General features: G+C 39.4%; 2 protein-coding genes across 2 annotated transcripts in view; both read right to left on the bottom strand.

Annotated features, from left to right (window-relative positions):
• Positions 1 to 4,005: 4,005 nt before the first annotated feature.
• srsf5b (serine and arginine rich splicing factor 5b) lies at positions 4,006 to 10,574 on the bottom strand. Its single transcript, XM_030128307.1, has 8 exons — positions 10,441 to 10,574; positions 10,045 to 10,186; positions 8,702 to 8,772; positions 8,496 to 8,612; positions 8,166 to 8,238; positions 6,754 to 6,827; positions 6,534 to 6,641; positions 4,006 to 5,460 (listed from the first exon to the last, which is right to left on the bottom strand). Exons 2-8 carry the CDS (start codon positions 10,168 to 10,170, stop codon positions 5,148 to 5,150), a joined length of 882 nt encoding a protein of 293 aa, XP_029984167.1. The 5' UTR covers positions 10,171 to 10,186; positions 10,441 to 10,574; the 3' UTR covers positions 4,006 to 5,147.
• Positions 10,575 to 12,979: 2,405 nt separating this feature from the next.
• susd6 (sushi domain containing 6) overlaps positions 12,980 to 24,877 on the bottom strand; it is a 35,738-nt gene continuing 23,840 nt past the window's right edge. The window contains exons 3-7 of the mRNA XM_030128453.1: positions 19,508 to 19,702; positions 18,666 to 18,860; positions 18,426 to 18,564; positions 16,507 to 16,979; positions 12,980 to 15,423 (exon numbers count right to left, since the gene is read on the bottom strand). Of these exons, the coding sequence (XP_029984313.1) occupies positions 15,398 to 15,423; positions 16,507 to 16,979; positions 18,426 to 18,564; positions 18,666 to 18,860; positions 19,508 to 19,702 (1,028 nt within the window). The 3' untranslated portion in view covers positions 12,980 to 15,397. The remainder of the gene's footprint in view (positions 15,424 to 16,506; positions 16,980 to 18,425; positions 18,565 to 18,665; positions 18,861 to 19,507; positions 19,703 to 24,877) is intronic.

Below are 24,877 nucleotides of genomic sequence, written 5' to 3'. Positions count from 1 at the left end.
ATGACGGTGTTTCCACGTTCACTACGAAGCCTCTGAGCGTCCAAATGGGTCCTATCTGATGACTAACTGTATTATTTACATGTATTGACAGGATTAGTGGATCGACAGGTATTAAACAGTTTAGGTGCTTTTGAATGCTGGTGGATATTTGGGTCTTTATGGGTTAAGATAGAACATTGATAACTTAAGACAAGAGGAGTTCTAGAACAGTCAAGCCCATTGTTCTTATTGTGCCTTGTTGAGCCGCATTATGTAATTAATTCCCATTATGTAATAAAAGTTCAAAATGTAATAAGAATGTCACTTCATCTTGTAATAAAGCCGCATTATGTAATAAACTGACGCATTATGTAATAAACTGACGCATTTTGTAATAAACTACGTCAACGCATTATATAGTAAATTTTTTCGCATTATGTAGTAAGTTATTACAATTTGAGAAATTTATTACAAAATGCACTTGACACATTTTTATTTTTAAAACAATCTAATAACATGGTTCATTATGTAATAACAATCCAAATTAATATAATTTCAGAGCAATTGAGAAGAAATTAGTCACAGGAGCTACTGGTAATGTAATCAGAACTTTAACCACACAGTTTAAAGATTAATTTAGCACATTGTTATTATTTTGCCGTGTCAGTTGTGTCTGATACAGTATCTTTTGATCTGGGAAATGAACCATGTTGTTAATGTTTTTTTTTTTTTAAATAAAAATGTGTCAAGTGCATTTTGTAATAAATTTCTCAAATTGTAATAACTTACTACATAATGTGAAAACATTTACTACATACTGTAATGCATTGAGGTAGTTTATTACATAATGCGGCTTTATTACAAGATGACGTGACATCCTTATTACATTTTGAACTTTTATTACATAATGGGAATTTATTACATAATGCGGCTCAACATGTCTTTTCACTGTAGTTTATGAAACCATGACAATCTGTCCTTCATGTATCTCTGAAGCTGCAGTCAGATGTTCACTAGATGGCACTTCTACACCAGCAGTAGCCTCCACCTGTCACTACTTCTACAAAAAAAAAAAAAAAAATAGAATGACAACACATTAGGGCTGATTTTTACTTCAGACAGGAGACACGAGGAACGTCTGATTCAGCAGGTAACAGTGCTGGAAACTGAACAATTCTGCCAGGATTCGACTAAAAACAGGAATAACAACAATCCACTTGGGTTTCTATTTAGTGATAAGTGACCTGCAGCAGTAGGTGTGAAACAGACACTTCTAGGGTGTTCTTTTTTTTCTTTTTTTATATGTGTGTGATTTTTTTTTTGGACAAAGCACCAATGATTAATGCTGTGAAAGTCATTTTTCTGCTCATGGTGTGAACGTGCCAACAGGTAGGATGTGGTTTTCAGCTCTGGAGATGGGGAAACACCTGGCATGGGAGCACAAAGGACAGTGAGCTGTGAAAAAAATAAGTGTCTTTTCTATATCCACTTGTGTGATTAGTCAGGAAAACACTGCACTAGAAGTAAAAGTCCTGCATTCCAAACCTTACTTCAGTTAAATCTACGCAGTATATAAGAGTATTCATGAGTAGTGTGGAATAATGAAGTTTTTTAATCATAATTTCTGGGAAGATTTAACAGCAGTAGATGTAATACTGTAGAAATAAACTACACTGAGTAATATGAAATAATAATGCACTAATTTCATCATACTTTAACTTTGTTTTACCTGCCTGTTTTGTTTTTTTTTCTTTTCTTTTGGGGGGGAGGGGGGGGGATTGCATTTCCAGATTTCATAGGAATAATTCTCTAACAAGTCGGTTTTGTCCTGATTTGTTTGTCTGACAAACATCATTTTAATCTAAATAATACATTTTGTGATTCTGTTTACAGGGTGGGGAAGCAAAATTTACAATGAACATTTAGTTGTTTTTTCTCAGCAGGCACTACGTCAATTGTTTTGAAACCAAACATATATTGATGTCATAATCATACCTAACACTATTATCCATACCTTTTCAGAAACTTTTGCCCATATGAGTAATCAGGAAAGCAAACGTCAACGAGTGTGTGATTTGCTGAATGCACTCGTCACACCAAAGGAGATTTCAAAAATAGTTGGAGTGTCCATAAAGACTGTTTATAATGGAAAGAAGAGAATGACTATGAGCAAAACTATTACGAGAAAGTCTGGAAGATACTATTAAAGAAGAATGGGAGAAGTTGTCACCCGAATATTTGAGGAACACTTGCGCAAGTTTCAGGAAGCGTGTGAAGGCAGTTATTTAGAAAGAAGGAGGACACATAGAATAAAAACATTTTCTATTATGTAAATTTTTTTGTGGCAAATAAATTCTCATGACTTTCAATAAACTAATTGGTCATACACTGTCTTTCAATCCCTGCCTCAAAATATTGTAAATTTTGCTTCCCCACCCTGTATATCAGTAAATATGTTTGCTTCAAAAATTAAACACATGCTGTCCAGCTGAGTGGATATTTTTGTAATTCCATGAAAAATAGATTCATAAAAAAATTCAGTCGCAGTGTTTTTTTCATGCCTTAAGAGGAAAAAAAACACAAGAAAAAAAAAAATCTTGATTTATGCATGAAAGGGTTAAAATGTGAAAGATGGATTGCACCTTTCTCATCAGTCATAAAATCTATTGTAATATTGATTGAATATTGATCCATGCCTGCACAGTGTTATATTTTTAAGTAGTGCATGGTTTGTGTCAGTGAAGTGGTGGAGCTCACAGTGGTATTGTTTTCATATCCCAGGTGTGCCTTTGTGAAACCACCGCCACACCTTCATGTCCAGAGCAGGCTTCTGTCTTTGAACTCACCTCCCTTTTAAAACCTTCAGCAGTCGGTAGTATTAGTTATATCAGGGCATAAAACCTTTCCTTATGACTCCCTTCACAGAGCGGAGGATTGTTGCTATGGAAACAGGCTGTCAGAACATCCCGGATTCAGCTACTCAGAAAATACACTTTCTTCCAGTGTTAGCTGGCCTTCTTTATTCGTTTCCAGTGGTCTACTCGACCTCCCACCTGATGGAGGCGTTCGTACTCCAGAAAGGAGAGCTCACAGATGAAAGAAGGCGTGTGTGTGTGTGTATTTACGGAAAAATAAATTTAACTTGAGCTCCTAAACGTGACTGTGTGCACCTTCTGTTTTATAGAATACTACAGAAAGTCACAATATACTGTATGTGGTGTTTTATTTATCAGATATTTATTTGAAGATGATTTTGGTGTGAATTGGTGATACACTGAGCAACCTCCAAATTACAAAGCATCATGGGAAAAGCAATACAAGCTCCACACTGGAAAAAAATCAGAATCTTACCAAGTGTATTTTTCTCATTTCTTGTCAAAATATCTCATCACACTTAAAATAAGACATAATCACCTAAAGAGGAACTTGTGAGATGTAAGAACTTATTTTTAGACAATAGATCTTGAAAATCTTATTTCAAGAAATCTTACCAAGATAATTTTCACTTGGAAAAAAAATCCAAAAAAATCTGCCAATTTAACAAGTGACAATTATCTTGGTAAGATTTCTTGAAATAAGATTTTCAAGATCTATTGTCTAAAAATAAGTTCTTATATCTCACTGAAAAGTTACTCTTTAGGTGATTGTCTTATTTTAAGTGTGATGAGACATTTTGACTAGAAATAAGGAAAATACACTTAGTAAGATTTTGATTTTTGCAGTGTAAAACCGTCGAGGATTTTTAGTTTGACTAGGACTCCAAATAAGGCCCCGAACTATTTTTATGGCAATTTCTGAATGAATTTTCTCTGCATTTAACTGATTTATCACCAGATATTATATTATTCTTTGCATTTTTTTTTCCCTGAAAATTTATTTTCCAATCATGGAGCTGTTCATAAAAGCTGAATTTTTTTTTTTTAACCTCAACTATTCAAAGGTTATATCAGCATAGAGAAAAATGAAGACACTAACTTTTTCCAACTAAACACAGAAACAAACATCATTAAAAAAACAAAACAAATGTTGGATTCTGACAAATGTTTTATTTGTTTAAGTCCTTTGTTACTGTACACGATACAAACTGTCCATATTTTTCACTGAAAATAAAATCCCTACGTACAAAAATGTAATTTTCCCCAACTCCTGTCTACATGTTCCTTTGAACCACATTAACCTCACAGAACCAACAAGTATTCTTGGAATTACATTTACACACTTACTTAAAAATGTCCTCAACAATGTACAAAACCCTAAATCAGAGAGAGAAAAAAAAACAACTTCGAATACAATGTTAGAACTGGCTGTATAATGTAAAATCTGGAAATTGAAGAGTTAACCTTAAACCTAAAATAATACTCCCCAAAAATATGACAGTTGCAAAAAAAAATCAGTTATATCCATTTCTTTCGTAACAGCATATCCACGAGTGTTCAATATTTAATTAAAACTCTTGGTTGGTATTTGACTTCTAAAAAAAACAAATAAATATACCTCAAGTATCAGGACTGTATATTGTGATTAGAAAAAAAATAGCACATGCAAGGATCCTAAAGTATAAACATCACACACACCATCTGTAGGAGGACGGTGCGGTAAATCAGACAAAAAGAGAATACAGGAAAGAGTTTAGATAATGTCAACAGTCACGACAAAACTGAGTGATAAAAAGATTTCCACTGACATTCAAGCAAAAAACAAGCAAAAGTGTCACAAAACGTATGCTAAGTGGTATGAACGTTTCCCTCTTTTTTTATTTTAATAAACCTTACAATGTAATGGTACTAAACCTGAATGCTGGCTCCTTTTGTATTTGGGGCTATCTGAGCTGCACGGCTGAACCTGCAGCCTAAAATATTAATATTATTGAGAATTTCAGCAATAAGGAGTCTCAAATAATAGAGTTATTTTGGGCCCAAATCAGTTCAAGTGTGTTCTCTCATTTTTTTTGTAAATAAACCAAAGATGATAAAATAATGGATGGTTGTTGCTCCTGTCCGACAGTGTATTGTTACTAAATGTGAAAAATCCAGACAGGAAAACCTCAGTATAAGCTCGACGAGAAGCTCCTCTGGCCTTTCAGAGGAGTTTGTAGGATTTCCAGTGTGTCCGCTCCAACGACGACACAAACTCCATCTACTGTTGATCCCCATCGAGGTGGAACAGGTTTAACGCTGACTGTCAGTAGATGGAGAACGAGAACGGGAGCGAGAACGAGAGCGTGAACGGGAGATGGAGGCTCTCTGAGCGGGCGGAGGAGAGGGGGGGGTGTTAGACTTGCTCGTCTTCGAGGAACGTTTGGTGGGCTCTTTGGATTTGGGGCTTGGGGAGGAGGGGCCGCCGGGGGAGCCGCTACGGGAACGAGAGCGGTTATGGCCCTTGGCGGGGCTGCGGGAGCGTCTCGGGGAGCGAGAAGGTGAACGACCACGGGAACGAGAGCGTGAGCGAGATGAGCTGTCAGAGCGGGAACGACTTCTGGACCTGGAAAAAGAAAAAGAAACAGAACGAGGAATAACATAAGAATGGAGGACATTTACTGAAAAACAGAACATGAAACCCCACTTGAATTCCAGGCGCCCCCAAGGTTGAAAAACAGTGGTTTATAGGGTGAGGTTGGTTCATCATGTGGAGCTGTATGAGGTATTCATCCCCAACGTACAGTTGTGGAAGAAAGTTTTCAGATACCCTTAAATATCCTCATGACACATTTGAGGAAAAATCACCTTTGTGTTTCAAAAGGTGTGGCTGTGTCAGACAGACACAAAGAAATGCAAATGATTTTTCTGTTTGTTAAGAAAAAAAAAAAACAAAGATAAATTCTTGACAGTTTCAACCTGTCATGTCCTGGATGTGTGTCATTATCTTACTGAAACATCTAGTTCTGACCTCAATGGAACAGAGCATGTGCAGAAGGGAGCATGTGGGTTTAAAGACTAGAACAATACTAGACAGAGTTCACTGACTGAAGAGTGATCTTCACAAATGCATGGGGGGGGGGCTTTATCCCGCAACTGTACAGCTGTGAACTGCATAACGGGAAATTGTATTTAAGCCACTTAAAAATAGCTGAAATGTAGTTTCAGTATTTTACTTGCCATCGGTCAGGGCCATTATATCATATCTGTTTGAAGCCAACAGCAATCTGACACAAATACGTATTTTTATCTCAGACTGTGAAGTTGCTGCCATCCTCAGTTGGCTCAAATACCAGACTGACTACAAAACAAACTAATCAATCAAGGCAGAGCTGGACCAGCAACTCACATGTTCTGTGAAAAAAAAAACATCTTTAAAGTCTTTAAAAGAGCAAAGTCCTGAGGTTCAGTTCACCATATTTCCTATTGGATCCATTGTTGTAAAAGTTTTTAAATCTCATTGTTACCTACCGTTGTTCTTTTCTTATTGGTCTAATTTCTACTATCATAGTCCTAGGTTTTTAACTTAATAAATACTTTTCTATTTTAAGGAAAAGTGGACACCGCCACCACAATAGGCTAACATCACTAACACATATTGATGTCTTCAGTAAATGGAGGCAGCAGCAGACAACTCACCTCTTCTTGGCTGCTTCAATGAGCTTGATTTTCCTGCCATTGATTTCCTTTCCAGATAGTTTTTCAAGGGCATTTTTCAGATCGCTGTAAGAGGCAAACTCGACTACCCTGCAGAAACAACATGAGACATGAACTGGAAGGAATTCTGAACAGACTGCAAATGATATGGAGCAGATAAAAACAGATTCATTAGGCAAATGTGTAGCGCTAACAGCCTTACCCTTCATTGAGTTTGGGGCGATGTGCATCTGCAAATGTCACCTCTCCAGCTTGTCTCATGAAATCTTTGAGGTCCTACACATGTAAACACCAGTCAGTATTCGGACAGGCTCAGGACACAAGCACAGGCTCAGACATGATACTGGACTGATTTACCCAAAAAGAGAGATGGTTAGATTTTCAGAAGACTACACAAGCTACAGCAGATAAAGTGGATGAGTCCAAGAACCTCAAACATTGTTCAACCAGCCGTTCCTTCAAAACTGTTTAATATGACAACAAATCCCAAAAAAGTACAAGCCAATTTGTATAAAAACATTTTCATATGCATTTACAGGAAAGGCTGAGTATTTGTGACAGTTTTGAGATTCTTGGGCCGCCTGTTTTACTACTACAGACAGATGAACACCATCTGCATGAACTGAACAGCAGTGGCACCGCCTGGGCAGCATTTGGCACTCAGAGCCCCATTTTCCCCGACAAGAAGGGCACAGGGCTCCGCACCGGGACCGCCCCTGTCTCGGCACCCTGCCTCAATAAAGAGAGTGAACAGGGTGAAGAGAGGAAACTACTACCTGAGAGCGAACCCCTGTGGGTGGGCCGCAGGCTCTCCGAGCCCACCATAACCTCGGGATAACAGCAGATTATATCCATGGACACCTGGGATGAATTCACACTCTCTCTCTCTCACGATGTGCGGGGACACCAGAGGGGGGAAGGGAGGGGGGATATCGATCGAAGCCCCTCAAATTAACGAACCCTCGATCAATACGCCACCACCATCGACTCTCGCTCTTTCCTTCCTGTCTGCCAACTCTCTGTTTCCTCTCTCTCGCTCTCAGCCACACACCTGGCGCCCCCCTGCCTTCAAATGGGGGCGTTGCGAGCGAGCGAAGGGGCCGCCAGCGACTCTAGTGTGAAGCGAGCGCTCACATGACCAGCAGGCATCAACTAGGAGTAGGACAGATTGGCTGACACCACAGGCTCAACCCAGACAGAAGGACCCAGAAGGGGTTAACTCCACCATAAGCGAGTTCTTCCACATGACACAACAGTCAGGCTGGCAAATAAAGGGGTGAAGAATTGGTTAAAATTTGAAAACAGGTACAAATTATGTGTTTTTTGTTGATACTTCTTCTTGACTCAATATTTAACTGCATAAGATGCAGACTCAATCATGGGATAATTTGAAATAAAAGATCATTTTGGGCTTAATAGTAATACTAATAATAGAGTAGCTTACTTTTGATACATCTTAGCATAAACCTATAATTAACTGCTTTGACTCCAGTTCTGTTTGTTACAGCATGGAAATTCTACAGTAATATGTGTATGTTATTGGAGGCAGAAGGTTGGAAGCGATGCAGCTTTCAGAGGATTTCTGTGTTTTAAGAAGCATATGGTGATACTAACCTGCCAGCTGACGCGAGAAGACAAGTTCTCTACGATCAATCGGTTCTCCGTGCGCATCGGAGGAGGGTTTCGACTGAAACAGAAGCAAATTTAGACTAAACCACCTGGACAGAAACATTACAGTCATTAGACATTCAGTGGTCTGGCTCATATATATATATATATATAGAGGGAAAAAAGTATTAGGGTCATGTAGGAATTATAAAGTTCACCTCAATAAAAACTTCACACAAGTTTAGGATACAAAGGATACAAAACCTAATGAAATTTTGCCTGCCATCATGAAACAGATCACTGGTGAAACATAAGCTGATGAGAAAACTTTGATACCTCCGACTGTTCTGTGACCCCCGGCCATAACGATCTGAGAAACGTCCTCCTCCACCGCCGCCACCACCTCTGCCACGGCCACCTCGCAGACGTACACGTGCATGCTCGATTGTCACCCTAGAAGTCAATTCCAGTTACCATATTTAAATAAAAATTCCAACCTATCAACTTCACAAGCTTATTTTTACATTACCAGCTTGACCTACCTTTCATTGCACAGCTCTTTGCCATCAAGCTCGTACACAGCATCTTCGGCATCCCTGGGATCATCAAACTCCTGCATTAAACAAAACAAACACACAAAAACAGATTTTAACACTTCATAAAGCCTGTATTTCTCTCTAAAGTCTAGTAAGAATATAGAGAAAAGTAATGCAGCAGCTGTATACATTTTTGGCAAGACCAGGGGTGGCTAACCCTGGACCTGGAGAGCCACTATCCTGCATGTTTTAGATGTATCCCTCTTCCAGCACAGCTGATTCAAATGATAAGCCTATCATCAAGCTCCGCAGGAGCCTGATAACGACCGTCAGTTGGGCTGGAAGAGGGAAACATCTAAAACATGCAGGATAGTGGCTCTCCAGGACCAAGGTTGGCCACCCCTGGGCAAGACTTTTACCCTGTTGATGACCATCATTAAATTCCATTTAGTATTAATGCACAGGTAGACTTATCTCCATTTCCTCACAGTTTTAGGTTAAGGAGGTGAAAGCTGCTCACAAAGAAAATGTAGAAAAACTAGGTTAAGAATTGACCCACAGATACATTATTAGAGAGTGGGTATGTCAGGACACAGCATAATGTAAAAGGACAGAACGCAATCATTAAAAAAGAGGTTTAATTAAAAAATGTATGATGAAATGGTGACGTGTAAAACTGCATTCTTCAGTTGGCAGTGGAAAGACAGACTTTAAAGCATTAACATCACTTTGAAATTGTCTACTGAAAGAAACCTGGTGCTAACATTTCAGGCAATTCTACAGATTTGCACACATTTTTTCTCAGTTCACTCCAATTCCAATTTTTAGAGATAAATTGTAGCATTAAATAGACAGAGCTGACAACAAAAATGATTACAAATTTATAATGATTTAATGCCAAATCTTAAAGATTACGTTACAAATACAGACAAGTACCATTCAGAATGATATATAAAATTAGATTTACAGTGAATGCCAAGGTCTGTGTGTCCTTAGTTAAAACTTGGTTCCACTGGTAGCCGAATTGGAGTCATTTGTGGTTTTAATTTCCACTATGTTAGGATGCTCAGTTGTTTTTTGTTTTAAATATAAATCCTTGTATTTATGTGGGATTTCTACCAGATATCTGTGAATGCATGCAGTTAACATGGATTTATGCGAACAGACCACTGTATGTAGCCTGATGATGTTAGCATTTTGATTGTTAGCATTTTGTATGCTAACCTAGGTCACTCCAATTAAGCACTCGCTGCTATTTCTGAAGAATAAACACCACTCTATAATCGCCACAAGCCTGAACAAGTATTTGTGTGTGTTCTTCGGGTTATTTTCCATTTTCTACGACTCACCACAAACCCGAAGCCTCTTTTTAGGTCAATATCTCGGATGCGTCCGTATCCTTTGAAGAACCTCTCCACATCCTTCTCCCGGGCCGAGGGGCTCAGGCGGCCGATGAAAATCCGACAGCCGCTCATGTTTCTGGATTAGCGTCTGCAAACGTTACCGTCAGAAATATATGTGACGAAATAGATTAAGAAATACACCAAAATGTCCAATTCACACTGACTTGACCTCTTGTCGTTCTCTTTGCAACGGTATGGCGGATAGATATGCGGCCTAGCAAACAAATCGAAGCAGGCTAACCTAAGCTAACATTAGCTTCACGTGAACTAACGTATATAGCCTCCGTCAATTACACCTACACAAGAAGTACACGGTGATCAATAATTCCGCTAAATACATACCTTTCTAAGATGCCTGTGCGTTTATGCGTCACTACCAGTCGACAGCTACTGCAAATTCCAGATTCAAACAAAATGGAGTCGTTATTTGTCTGGGAGGGGACGAGGAAATACAACACGAGATGACGTGAAGGCAAACGTAGGCTGACAAAGCAGAAAACGGCCGCCATGTTTGACCATTAGGTGTCGCTCAAATACAAAGAGGAAAAGGACATTCTAGTACAAACTGTTACCAACAAAGACTCTACAGCAAGAATGATATGAAGACGAGGGTCTTAACAATTAAAACCGCAAAAAATAGGTATACAGTACACTTATGACAGCTTTGCACAGAGATAAACTAAACTATACTAGCAGCTAATGTTAGCATTTTTGGTAACGTATGCTAACTGGTCAGGGAGCAGCTATTCAGTTCAATTAAAAAAAAATAATTTGTCCCCAGGGAGCAATTTAAAGGCATATATGAGCAGGATGTTTATACTGCACTTTTATACAACCAAGAAGTTGAAAGAGTTTAAAGTAGTAAAGTTTGAGAAAGTGGAAAAAAAAATTGATGTGTAAATACAACAATGTAAAAGGAAAGAGAGTATTAAAAAGTAAGTTGTTTAAAAATATATTAATTATTTTAAACATGTTAAAAATTGCACTATGTATAAGACGAATATCATCTCCAAAAAACAGTATAAAAAAATGGAAAACGGCTAAGTCCAAAACACTGTATGTTATATGCTTTTACTTTGAAATTTTAACTGGTTCTTTCTCTAATTTTTTGCTACTTCCGGGGGCTTTTATTTTGAAATCAAATGGCTATATGTAAACTCATAGAATGATTACATATTGTTTTTTTGTTTTTTTTTTTATGGTCAGCTACAGTCAGTATAGATGTGTGTGGTTGTGTTAATATGTGTGTATCAGACACAGGTGGATTTGATTTGTGACATTTACAGCAGTAGGATTCAACCTACAAACAGGTCTCCTTAACTTCACTAAACTGTATAAATAATATCCATAATAAATGTATCAGAATCTACTGATCAAAAGGTCCTACATATTAGCCACTGAGTTGGTTTAACAGTATGGTTGTGACTAAAAACTCACTGACATTAGTGTCAGAGGTAAAAGTCAAAGAGAACAATATTTGGCAAAAATGTTGTGTAAATATAAGACGAGTGTATAAACATTCATGAAGATAAAATCTGCTGAGAAATAGATGCAGTGTAATCAGCCAATCAGAATGAGCCATGTTGCTATAGAGACTGCACCAGCTGTGACAGTGGTATTGGGTTGTGCACACACACACACACACACACACACACACACAAATATATATATATATGTATACACTCCACTGTGTGTCTGTTCAGCCTTTGAGTTTCCCTCAGAGAAGATAGTTAAACAGAGGCTTTTGAGGGTAAAGTGGTACAAGATATCACAAGACGCTCCCGCCCAATTAGGACAGAAGAATACGCTTGACACATTGGTACATTTATTGTCCAAGAAAAGTGAAAAATGAGTGATTTATTGCAGTTGGAAAACCCCTGAGCATCTGCATTAGCTCCAGGGTTTCAGATATCGAATAACACTGGAGTGAATGGGAGAGTGAAGGGACTACCTGCTGCTTGAGGCGCTACATTTCAAAAAGGATGTCACACAGCTTTAAAAAGTATACTCAGTGAAAGAGCACACATAGATGTGAAGTTTTTCGTGTAAAAGCTGTGTCTGGAAGTTACATTTGTGAGTAATTTAAAGGTTTAAGTGTGGAATTTTTTTTGTTAAAATTTTAAGCACTTAAGTTGGAACGGTGACATCACTGATGATGTCATGCACTCAAGCCTTATCCCATAGGGATCTATTATGAACTTCTAAAGATCCCAAAAAGAGCATAAAACTTAAACTGTGATGTTTAAAAAATTATGCAAAAATATTTAAAAGCTGAATAATGATATAAGAGCTAAAAGTTTGAATGACATTTCTTGCCGAACATACGTCGGAGTAGTTGAAGCTCTGAGTGAAGTAGATTTTAAGGAGTTTCCCATGTAATATTTTAATATCCTCTTAATATTTAAAAAAAAAAAGTTTAATAGGTAAAAATGTGAAAAGTAGTAATGATAATGCCCTAAATGAGCTGCACGTTTTGGTGGTTACAACTGAGATTACCTTTGACCAGGACTACAGGTACTTCCACTTTTAACTAGTTAATGTTTAACTTGATTTTAACAGATGGGAGTAGACAGAAATAAAAAGCTGTAAGATAGACGAGTAATTTCCTGGAAACACTCAGTAAATATGTACTATGGTCTCAAATAAAGTAGTACTAGATAATATTAAGCCATGAAAAATATGCTACTACATCCACTGAAGATTACTGTATTCAAAGAGGTGTAATAATATATAAATGTTGAATTAATTGTGGGGAAAAATAGTTGATATGAATACCTTCAAAATTGGAGATTTTGTGATGCCTTAGTTTTAATCTACAAATGTGTATTTTCCTAGAAATGTGAAGGAAAATGGCAGAGCTCTGAACAAATGACACATCATCTTTCACATCCAAAAGAAAGCTTTAATTAGAAAGTTATATACACACTGTAAAATTAAATTAAACTTTATACAAATATTAAATTACTATTTTCACACCCACTGCCATGTACAGAGGAAAAACCAAAGCTGAAAGCGTTGAAACTAAGAATCAAGATGTGTACTTTTTTTTTTTTAAACCTGTAATTTTCAGGGAAGCAACACCGTACAACAGTGCTTCTGAATGCAAAGTTAATTTCAGTTTTTTTTTCTTCTTTTAATCCTGTAACATTTTAATGCCTTGTAGCAAAAGAGAAGCAAAGGAATAGTGAAATATAGGTGCTTATAGGTTCATCATCATCATCATCATTATCATCATTATTATCACAGTAGCTGGAAAAGCTAGGGGAGGACAGAGAAGGATGGACATTCTTTTAGTCGTGTCCACAATAAAAGTAAACTCACTGATAAATACACAAGACAGTTTTATGCATAGAATAGAAAAAGAATAAAGTAAGGCCATTGGGAAAACAGAACACGCTGCAATATTGTAAAGCAACCAATGCAGAGGCTTAAGATTATACACAAAAAATAAAACAAAATGTACAAGTCTAAGGCCACATTCTCTGTTTACATTTATAATGTAGCCATTGACAACGACAGACAGCCACAAATGCCAAATTAAAACATGGGAAATTCTCATGAGCAGTGTTTCTTCAAAAATGGAGTCATGCTGTTTCCAGGGTGACCAAAGCTATTCAAGTGGAAATGAAAAACCTGATGATGACTTATAACCAATAACATGATTCTCTCTTAAGCTTGCACTTGGCATTAGAAGGGAGAGTGAGATTGGAGTGGCGGGGGTGGGGTGCGATATAACAAAACTTTATTATTTCACTGCAACCAGTTGCAGCTGAGTCAATAATGCACAAACGTGGAGTCTTCAGCTCAGTATGAAGGTGGATGCGAAGGTTTCTCTACAGAGACTTATGTTTTCCAGCCATTCAGCAAAAAACTATAAATATTCTAGTTCAAGAATGAATGAATAATACACACATTGTGTACTGGATTCATTGCCTGTCGTGATGCTGGTTTGTTCATGTGACTTACTCAATGCTAGGAGGGATTTTTTCCTATGGTGAAAGACAGGGACATTGTGCACCCGGCCTCTGATCTGAGGAGAGGCGAATCAGGAAATGGCTGTATCGAGGCCTACCATATGAGGACATGTCCTCTCCTGCCGAACTGACACATACAGAAGATGCAGACAAACACACACATGCACTCAAAACCCCAGATTCACCAACTCAAAGCAGACCAAACAGACACGCAACGCAATAAATAGAGGGAAAAATCAACAACAAAAAAATCATTTCAGTTTAGTCATGTGCTCTGTCACTATGTTGAAAGACAACCTCCCAGCTTCTTTGCATTCAAGATAAAACATGACATTAAATCTCTCGTCTTATTAGACAGAAATAGAAATGTGTGGAGTACTTCAGGGACCAGAATGCAAATCAACCGACCTACTGTGACAGAGGGAGCACCAACTTCGGTTGCTAGTTGCAGCTGGCAACAGAAAAGAAAGGAGCAGGTCTTTTTATAGTTGTGACACGATGCGACGTGAAACGCTGCACCCTGCTTTTAAGTCTTAAGTGGTTCTCAGTCCCATTAATCCATATGCTAGATGCCAACCAGATACAGATAGCTAGAGAGAGAGAGAGAGAGAGAGACAGAGACAGAAGAGGCTTCATGCTTCATTCAGAGTGGGCCACCGTGCTGTGACAGCAAAACTAAAAACATGCAGCATTCACAAAGAGGGCCGCAAAACCCAGCCATCACTCACAACGTTTTTCAAGTACAGCGGGAAGACAATTCTGATTCTGAACGCCACAGCATCAGGAGCAAACATCACAAGTTTTTTTATGTATTTTTATCCACAGCTATCCCCAACAGAGGTTACGTGTCTCAATTGCTATAGCCCGCTCCGATGAAGCCGATGTGAGCAATGTTAATATGGAGAACTACACCTGGGAGGAGGCAAGTGTATGATAATACATAGCCTATAGTACACAACCTTGACTCATGTTTCTTTTACTCATATACATGTACATAGGATCTATAGGGTTTTGGATGAGCTGGCACCACTTCATTTGATCCTGTAGCCGGGTCCGGTGGTGCTCCATTATCGCTTATGGTGCAGTGAGGTGGTGCAAGTCGAGTACTGGCTTTTGGCTTTGCTCTGTATGGGTAGCAATGGCAGAAGAGGCTGCAGGGGGAATGGGCATAGTTGTAGTCTTTGCTCTGCTGGCTGCTGAGGGGGAATCGGAGGAGGGGGGGGGGGGGGGGGGGGGGGGTTGACAGCCACAGTCAGTCCTGGTCAGCAGTAATAGATCGGGAAACAAGGGCTCTGCTGCTGATGCCGATAGCAGGCTGGCAGGCTTCATGCTTCCTTCAGCAGAGGAATATCTGCAGGGGAACACAGGAGACATATTAGACCAGTACATCAGCTCCTCTCGCCATTTCATACATTCCCAGGAATACTTCTAACTATATAGGCTTTTTGGGAATCTGCATTTATTAAGTCAGTTATGGATTCGAGTCAAGCATAAAACCGCTCATGTTTTTTGTGAGTAATTAACAATGATGAGTAGACGTTTCTGTAATTCCATTGTCTTTGTGTCTAACACAATAAGGCGACTTCTTACTGTTCTTCACATTAGATTTACTAATTATTGTCTTACATGCCTTAGATAAGTCTTTCAACTATCTGCTTAAAAGGTTAATAGAATATAAGTCCAGTACACTATAGACCATATGCAACACACACATTAACAATTACTTGACTTCAGTCCATTCAGGAATTAGAACAAAAACTGCAGTTTGGGTGGACACATCCACATTACTTTGCATTTGTTGTGTCAGGGACAAGAAGGTGACAGTAAAGTCCAAGTGACAAAGCCCAGACCAAAGATCAAATCTCTAAGCACATGCAACATGCTAACACAGCTAGTTGAGCGATGCTTAAGCTGAGCGTCTGTCAACCCCAGCCAAGTAGCCAGAGCTTGATTTCAACAGGTTTCAACAAAAGCGGATTTAAACAGGGCTTGCTGCATCAATATCTGATATTTTATTCATTGATAAATTGCTTTGAGGGCATCCATATTTGTTCAGGGCCATGTTAGAAAGACTAACTTCTTTTGCTAACTGGTTTTATTGATCGTTATGCAGTTTTATCACAAAAATATTCTCCAAAGTGTTCTTTGGGCTGATTTTCAACAACTCTGCTATTGGTGTTGTTGTAATACTTTATCAAAAAGTGCAAATGTAAAATCTTGTTAATGTCCTCCTTTTGTAACAGTGCATGTCAGGAAATGTTGCAGAGTAACACAATTAAATGGTTAATTTTGAGATTAGGATAAACCTGCTTACACATGATTGAATATGTTTTGTAGCACCTAATTCCACACAATTTCTATTGTGACGAATTGATTTTTCTGGTAAAAAAAAAAATCTTTTTGTTGAGATACAAAGAAATGGAGTGACTCTTACCATCAGAAAAGTCATCTGTAGAAGTGACAGAGAGTAGACTGTGCTGGTCGCTACTCTCAGAGTCTCTACGGAGAGGGAGGGGGGCTGCACATGCACCCCCAGGGTGCTCTCTAGCCCATGATGATGAAGACGAGGAAGAGGGAGCCTGATGAACCAACACCGTCTCTGCGTGACGGCGGGAGGAGAATGAAGATGAGGATGTGGATGGGAGGCAGAAGTCTAAGTCTCTGTGGTGGCGGGTTCTGCTGGTCCCGGGGCCGGGGCCTCCTGTGGCCCCCTGGGGGAGTCCCTCAGATAGCACAATGGGGACTCGAGATTCTGGATTAACTGAGGGAGGTGGTGGAGGAGGAGAAGGACCGGCCGAACCGCAGGCTCCACTGTTTCCATACACAGCCTCCTCATAGGAGGGCAACGTCACCTGGACTCCCTCCACCATGATGGAGCTGCCCTGGCCTGAGACTCCCTGCTCCCTCCTTGTGGATGGACAGATAAGCAGTGTGAGACAGACAGTAAGACACAGAGGGGGCGGATCTCATAATCAGGTTCATGTTGAAAGGCGTGATGTGGTCATGTGTGTGCCGTGCAGAACCTCTGAGTGGAGGTGATTAGCGTTGACTGTACAATCCTTTTATAGCAGGCTGCACTAAGCCCTCAGGCCCACTACACAATCAACAAGAGTGCCAATGAGCATTAGATCAAATTGTTCTGGCCTTTTTAATCACAGAGCCACAGCAAAAGCAGTTAGCCACAGTGATGAGATTAACTCCCCTCTCAGTTTTACTTTCACTTCTAAAAAGGCACTTGCCAAAAATGCCAACTTGCAGAACTAAATGCCAAGTCATGTACAGCTGGCATGGACTACTTGTTTGCATAACTAGTTTCGACCAACTTACAGGTGTGTTCACACAATGATAAGCGGGATATGTTTTGTTACTATGTGACACAGTGGAGCATAATTTAGCATATCTCCAGAGCAAACACAAGTAAAGCTTTGAAGAATTTGTGGCAACAACAGGTGTCATACAAAGTGAAAGGCTGATTAAAACCAAGAAAAGTTCACACTCCTCCTTGAACAGGGAAACCGAAATGCTCACAACACTACAAGAGGGTGAAATGGCTAATACAAGTAGGACAGGTAAAACATTTAGATCCTGATGACCTACTTTTTTTATTGTGATGTTGGGGTGGGGCAAATTTCCTTGAACAGGTTTACAATAGACTTCAATGACGGAAGCAACACAGAGCTGTTTCTCAAGTGTCAGCTATGTATTACTTTCAGTGACATGGAGGAAATAAGCCTCCATTTTTAATAATGCATGTCTTCACAAGGTCTTTTTATTCTTCAAACTTGGGATTGTTTTAAAATAGCAAATTATCATCTACTATCATCTACTATGCATTTTATTGTATTTTATCTTGAAATGCAGCGTAAATTTTCAACTTAGACTGAACATACACTATAGTTCATAAGTTCATGGACACCATTTTCTGCACATTTAAAGGTAATATAGTGGCTTACCTTCTATTAATCGCCTTTTACTCCCCATTGTGATATGTGATGTACGATACAGTATATAATATGCTAACTACAACCTAATATTGCTTCAAACGGTATAGTAACTCTGTCTATGATTGCTTTTACACAGATGGAAGGTTTGTAAATATATTGTCATTAAAACACAGGACACCTGCAGGAATCCTTTGCATCAACTTTCATTAACCTCTGAAATCAAGTCTTTTTTGATTTTTTGGAATACATTTTCTGACAGTGTCCTGCTTGCCTTTGTTTCATTTGAGGTCAGTTTTTGGTAGAATTTCTATTAAACTAAAAAGGTGGAGGTGTTGTGGAACTTTTGACCTGCAGCACAAAATGAAATCAAAAGTCTGCTGGAGTAAATGTTTGCGTATGTGTGCCTTACCTGCTGTGGTGGAACGACTTGAGTTTTGGCTGTACAAGAACAAACAGCACCACTAAAAGCAGGATGAGAGCCACACAACTTGCTGTGGATGCCACAATAGAGAGAGCTGGTATTCCCAGAGGAGAACGTGGCTCCTTGTCTGAGGGAAACAAAAACATGAAGGACGAAGTGAATGAGTGCTTCAGATTATGATTTTTACATCTGCTATGAGGTCTTCCACATATGTATGAGGTTACAGACCTGGGGTTTGTCTACAGCTAATCTGCATTGGGGCGTCCCACTCGCCATTCTGGCAAGTGAGGAACTTGTAGTCTCCCTTCAGAGCGTAGCCCTCATCACAGAAATACTCAATGACGGTTTTCTGGGTGAGGCGATGACAGGGAGAGGGGTGGCAGCGGTAACCCCCGTTCTCTGGTTCAGTGGGGGGTGAACATACTGTAGAGAAGCACAAGCAGGAATTGTTACCATCATGGTTGCTACATACAGGTGATAATTTCTGCCTTAGACTGCTTGGTTGCTATAGTTAAATGTGTGTTCAATTTCTTTAAATTATTTTCAAAAAGCTTAAATTGAACACAAACTTTTAGCTGATTATTGCTCAGTGTAACTTGTATGGAAGAGAATTAAGGCCACTGTGGGGGGGGGGGTCCAATATATATCTTTTTATTATTATTCTGAGAAAAAAGTCAGAAATCTACAGAAGAGGGTTAGGGCCAATGGAAAAAAAAAATACAAATTAAGATCTAATATGTTTTTTTTTTTTTATTATTCTGAGAAAAAAGTCAGAATTCTGAGATTACAGTGTAAAAAAAGACAGAATTCTGAGGAAAAAAAGACAGAATTAACCCTGAGATTAAAGTCAGAATTCTGAGAAAAAAGAAAGAATTCTGAGAAAAAAAAAGGTCAGACTTAACCCTGAAAGAGAAAGTAAACTTGTGAGACCGTAACACAAAATTGCTGTATCATCCCTTGAAGCTCACTGTGAAAAATGATTAAAAAAAAATCCTGAGTGGAGCACATTTTAAGCGACATATTTGTATTTCATTTACTACATTGCATACATCTACTAAACACTTGCTCACCGTTATTTCGAACGCAGTGTGGGCGCTCAGGGGACCAGGCTCCAGAGCTGGTACAAATGATAGTAACGGGTCCCTCTGCAATGTATCCAGGCTCACAGCCATAGGTCAGCAGGGTCCCCGGGGGAAAAGAGCCCCGGTTAGCCTCAGTCTGATTCAGCAGGTCTCCGTGCTGTACACCTGGTGGCCGCGCACAGCCTGCACAAAAAAAACAGAAGAAAGGAGTTTGTTAAAAGCCTATTCTTGGCATTTACGATTCTAAACAGCCAAAAATGACCAAAAATAAATTCAGCAACTGGATTACACTCAGCATATATCCAAGGCATTCCAATTGATAATTACTGTAGTGTTTAATATGTTTCAAATGGAAGCATGTTCTTTACCCTGAACTGATGCAGTGAAAACAACCATCAATTTGATAGAGTATAAAGTTTGAGTGCTGTAATCAATGCTAAAGGCTTCCAAAAAAAAAAAAAAAAGAAGAAACAAGGCTTCTCACACAAGGGTCCCTACACAACCAGCCATACATCTCCAGTTTTACTTGGTTAATCCAGTGTTAAGTTTTACTTGGTTAATCCAGTGTTAATAATGCAAGACAATAAATGAATAACAAGTTAGGAAAATAAATACACTGGCTTTATAAAAAACCTCATGCCATAACACTCCTGTCCCTGGCATAGATTTATATAGTACTATAGGCCTGTTGGGGATACAAGGAAAATATGTGTAATGTGTGTTTTATGTCAAATAATGCATACATTTACTGACTAACAGTGCTCATTATGGTTGGTTCCATCAAAGTCTAATAGAGGCACTGAAATAGGGAGAATTTTCATAGTGCATTAACATGGGACTCCTGGAATATAGCACCATATATCATTGCACTGACATGAACTGTCTGCTTGTCTCCTCCACAGGCAGCTGCCACTGGGTCAAACAACTTTTCACAGGGAAACTCTGTCAAGTTGACAGGTTGAGCTGATAATTAAAGCTCAGAGGTATTGTTACTTGAAACTAGGCTGCATTTTACACAGGCAAGGGAACAGCACTGTATCAACATGACAGGGTAGGTGCTGTGCAGTACAGAGGATGGCTTATAGTGGATTAAAATGTCACAGGGAACTTCATATAGATTTCATTTCTTCTCGATTATCTCCTGCTCATTAAAGTGTCTTTATCCCACACCAGCAGTAGGTCCGTGTGTCTGATGGTGAGACAGGATCTTTAGTGAGGCTCATTTAAGGAGCTCTAATGAAAGACTCGAGGCTCTAAGCCAGACGATAAAGCCCGAATGGGACACAGGACCTCGAGTTAATTGTGCTTTGATCCACCTTCTCATGTTCCACTGATAATATTCTTTGTGTTTCATCACAGGGAAAATCTGAATTTGTGCTACGAACACTTTCCACGCTGATATAAACACACACACACACACACAAAAAAATACATGCACGCATTTGCAATCTGTCCAAGAGCAGAGCATCTAAATCCAGCAGTCTGATATAATATTGCAACACCTGTGTAAACTGAGACATCACAGCAGGAGACTGGCTTTATTTCCTAATCTCAAAGTCTGACCAAAGTTCTGTGGAAATCATGAAAAGACAGACCAATTTTATTACAACTGATCTGACTCATCTGTGAAGTAGTTATGCAAGGTTTTGGGCTTGACTTCTGTCGAAATATTTTCCAAACCAGGTCCACATCTTGACACTGCTCCGGGCCATAATATAGAAATCAGGAATGTCATAACAATTGAAGGCTTCAGTATTTTATCTGTTCATCTTATCGGTTTGATTCATGTTTGAATTCTTTAAATGCTCATGGGCATATAACCCAATCCTTGGTCTGTGTGTTTGTATAGTCATTTTAACCGTGGTCTATGCTAATGCCTTATCATTTGAAATAAACAAACACGCCACTGCAAACAAGTACTTTGTCTTACCGCTTTGTATGTTTAGAGATTGAAAGAGTGACTATTTCCACAGCAGCGCCTCTAACATCCTCTAATCTCTGGGGAGAAACGTCGCTCTAAGCTGGCAGCACAAGATTAAACACTCAAATGTGCCAGTGTCTACTCACTCACACAAACACAAAGTCAACACCCACAAACAAAGACACTCCTTGGACTAAATGGTGTGATACCAAAGGGTGTGATACTAAACTAAGTTGGGAAGTACATCAGTGAAGTTAGTCATTTCAGTTAAACTGACACTTGAGATTTGAACGTGGTCTTGGTCTTATGGTTCTATCAGTTATGTGGACCTATAGTGTCGACAGCAATAACATAATATCTGTAAACACAAGCTGAAGGTTGATTAAAATTATGTAATATTAAACCGTATGAGTGACAGTGGTTTTAGATGCATAGTGGATATCTATACCCGGTTCAGATGACTATAAGTACACACAAGAACAACCACAAATACTTAAACCGCAGATAATGTTGCTCAAGTAATATTGAGTGCAGGAGACAGCGTCTAAAATGAACCAGACAAAGACACCTATATATCAGGAACCATTGTTAATATCACTGATGCTGAAGTTCCGGCTTTACATCCCACCCATACTTATAAACTTCAGATTCTGCAGAGTTTCAGTTTAAGTGAAACTCCACTGATGCACTGAAACACTGGTGTAGTATACGGCGGTATATGACGCATACCTACTTATTTTTCAGTCAGTATTGCATATACCCACTTCTAAATCCCCCCTGATGTGCACCATTCAGTAGTATCTGTGAGCCAAATTGCCCATTTTTGCCCCTAGGATGGTGAAGCCATGACCCGCCCCTAATTGGCTAGTACTTGCTGCCTTCACTGATTAGATTGGTTAACTTTAGGCATGAGGACTGATGAGCCAATCAGAGGCAGAGTAGGGCAGGTCATGCCGAGGAAAATATTGCTAACCACCGCTGGCCACCTCTGGAACCTGACTGGACACCTCAGGTGCCAGTGCCACCCCAGTTGATTGATAGGTCACTGAAAGCCTCGTTGAAAGATGCATGATTATTGGAAATGCGAATGAGAAAGGCAGAATAATCGTCTTTCAAGTGAGTGACACATATTGAGAGAATCTACTTTCATGGAATATATAATTCTGAGGTAAGTTTTAAGGTGGTTTCTAAATGAGTCACTGGTAAACTGCTGGCCATATGACTGCACTTTTAGAGAAGAAGAGATTTGGTCGCCAATAGTTAAACTGTGTGAGTAGGTTAACGTTATGAAAGGCTAACATTATCCTATGTTTGCCTCATGTTGAATACATTTACATCCATGCAGCTGCTTGTGTGACCAGTAATACCTACAAACTGCTCCTGATCAAGTCATGATAATTTTATAATAGTGAGCAAATACTGATGGATTTTTGGGTAAACTAAATAGAGTAGTCTTAAATGTCACAGTTTCTAAAACAGGGCGTAAAAAAAGACAAAAATTGAGAGTATACCCTCTTCTCCAGGGACCACTACACCACTGGGTTAAAATGGAGTTAATGGTGTAAAAACATCCACATTAATGTAGACAGAGCCTTAATCTTCCTCTAGTCCAACCCATTCAAGTTCTTTTCCACTCACACATACACCTTCTAAACACACAGGTCTTAGATGCAACCTGACACCATGACTGAACAGTTGCTTGAAATGCTTGAGGGTGACTAAAGGCCCCTAAAGAGGGAGATGATGCTAATGGAGGTGGTAAAGGTGATGAATTGATGACCCCAGGCTGAGAAGCGGCAGGGGACAAAAAGGCCTGAGGGGCCAGTTTAGGACAATAGCCTCTAGCCAACACTCACTGTTATGATCTTTTGTTGTGCACTGCAAGGCAATCAATACAGCTGTAGAAGGAATGTTAATGGCGTTCATCAAGATTTCCATTCATGCTCGTATGTGTATTCATGCAGAAAGACAGAATACTTAAAATGGCAATCACCTTCAAAGGGAAACATTAAGAAAAAAACAGAAAACTGGCTACAAAACTTAAACAGATTTTTGACTTAACTCACTTTCCCACAGGATTAAACCTGTCAGAGTGAAAGCTACCCAAGTACAAGACAGGAAGACACATTTACAGATATATTTATCATTAAAAATTCAAGCACAAATTAAAAAAAAGTCTGAAAATTAGCATAATAGAGGTGGAAAGATTTGAGTAATAGAGAGGAAAATACTGACAGCAAGATGTACTCATCAGAAAAACAGGCAGAAAGATGGGGGTGGCTGAAAGAGAGGGAAAGGAGGAAGCACAGAAAAAAAAACGTCAGCTTCATAGAGCACTGTGGCCCTGAGCGACTGCATGCCATAAAGAGACATGTCGTGGCAGGTCGACCAATGTTTCTATGTGTGAGTGAGCGAGAGACTCCAAACAACAAGAGGAGGCGGCAGTCAGCTACAGTACATACCACACTATGGGTTGGGCAGGAATGGAGAAGCAGTGTTTAAGGAAAGACTGAATGCTGTTCAGTATCTACAGAGACTGTAGTGGTTATACAAGATCAACAGTCATCTTTATACAATATAAAGCAAGGTTTGTTGTCTCACTTTTCCATCCTCCTCTAAACCTAGACTTCATATTGGCTTTAAAAACACTGAGGAAAAAAACCTGATTAAAGCAGTAAGCAATGCCAGGGTGGATTTCAGCGTGCCATGTTTTGTGCTTATGAGGAAGGGAATGAGTCACGGTTTAACACAAGCTGTTCTCCCACTGGTTTGATGTTAAAATGTTTGCTTTCAAGAACAGGTTTTTGAGAAATGTGGAAAAATAATAATGACCAAAACACAGACACTAATGCAGAACAAAGAGACAATCACAAAACAACATGTATGTAACTTAATAAACACAAGTGGATCAAATTCAATTAAGACAAACTGGACATATAAAGGGCAGAGAGTGTGACTGTAAGCTGATCAAAGGGCTCGATTGTTAAAGGTTGGAGTGACGCTTCATGTTGTAGGACGGTTGGACCAGGATAGACGCTGACTGCTAATCCCAACATCCAGCGCCTTAGGCCAGTGCCGGAGGAGACTTGAGCCATGGGGGTGTTAAAATCCCCTGCCTTGCTCTGAAGTGCCTGCCTGGCCGTGAATATCTCTCTTTCTCCATCTGTTACCGATGGCACCCGCTCACTAAGAGCTGAGGAGGGAAGGAGGGGGGACTGAGAAAAACACGGGTGGGGGAAGACAAGGGTTTTAGCCCTCTTTGCCCAGGCAAATTAAAATTCTAATTATCCTCTATTACAAGCTGAGAGCTCTGTGAAGCAGATCAGATACTGATGACTAGCACTGCAGCCAGCTGTTTGGTCGCTCTATAGAACAATAGGCCATAAAAGAGGGTGTGTTCACATACAGTGTGTGTGCGCATGTGTGTGACTGTGGAG

This window comes from Sphaeramia orbicularis, chromosome 24 (assembly GCF_902148855.1).
Source record: "Sphaeramia orbicularis chromosome 24, fSphaOr1.1, whole genome shotgun sequence".
NCBI lineage: Eukaryota > Metazoa > Chordata > Actinopteri > Kurtiformes > Apogonidae > Sphaeramia > Sphaeramia orbicularis.
The sequence above is the reverse complement of the archived record's forward strand: the minus strand, read 5'-3'. Positions and strand labels throughout refer to the sequence as shown.

Bases quoted from the DNA above. Each gene is read 5' to 3' on its own strand.
- srsf5b (XM_030128307.1), bottom strand. From the start codon at position 10,170: ATGAGCGGCTGTCGGATTTTCATCGGCCGCCTGAGCCCCTCGGCCCGG. The intron at 8,613-8,701 runs GTAGGTCAAGCT...ATTGACTTCTAG, and splicing joins AAAGAGCTGTGCAATGAAAG to GGTGACAATCGAGCATGCAC. The intron at 5,461-6,533 runs GTGAGTTGTCTG...TTCTTTTTCCAG, and splicing joins ATTGAAGCAGCCAAGAAGAG to GTCCAGAAGTCGTTCCCGCT.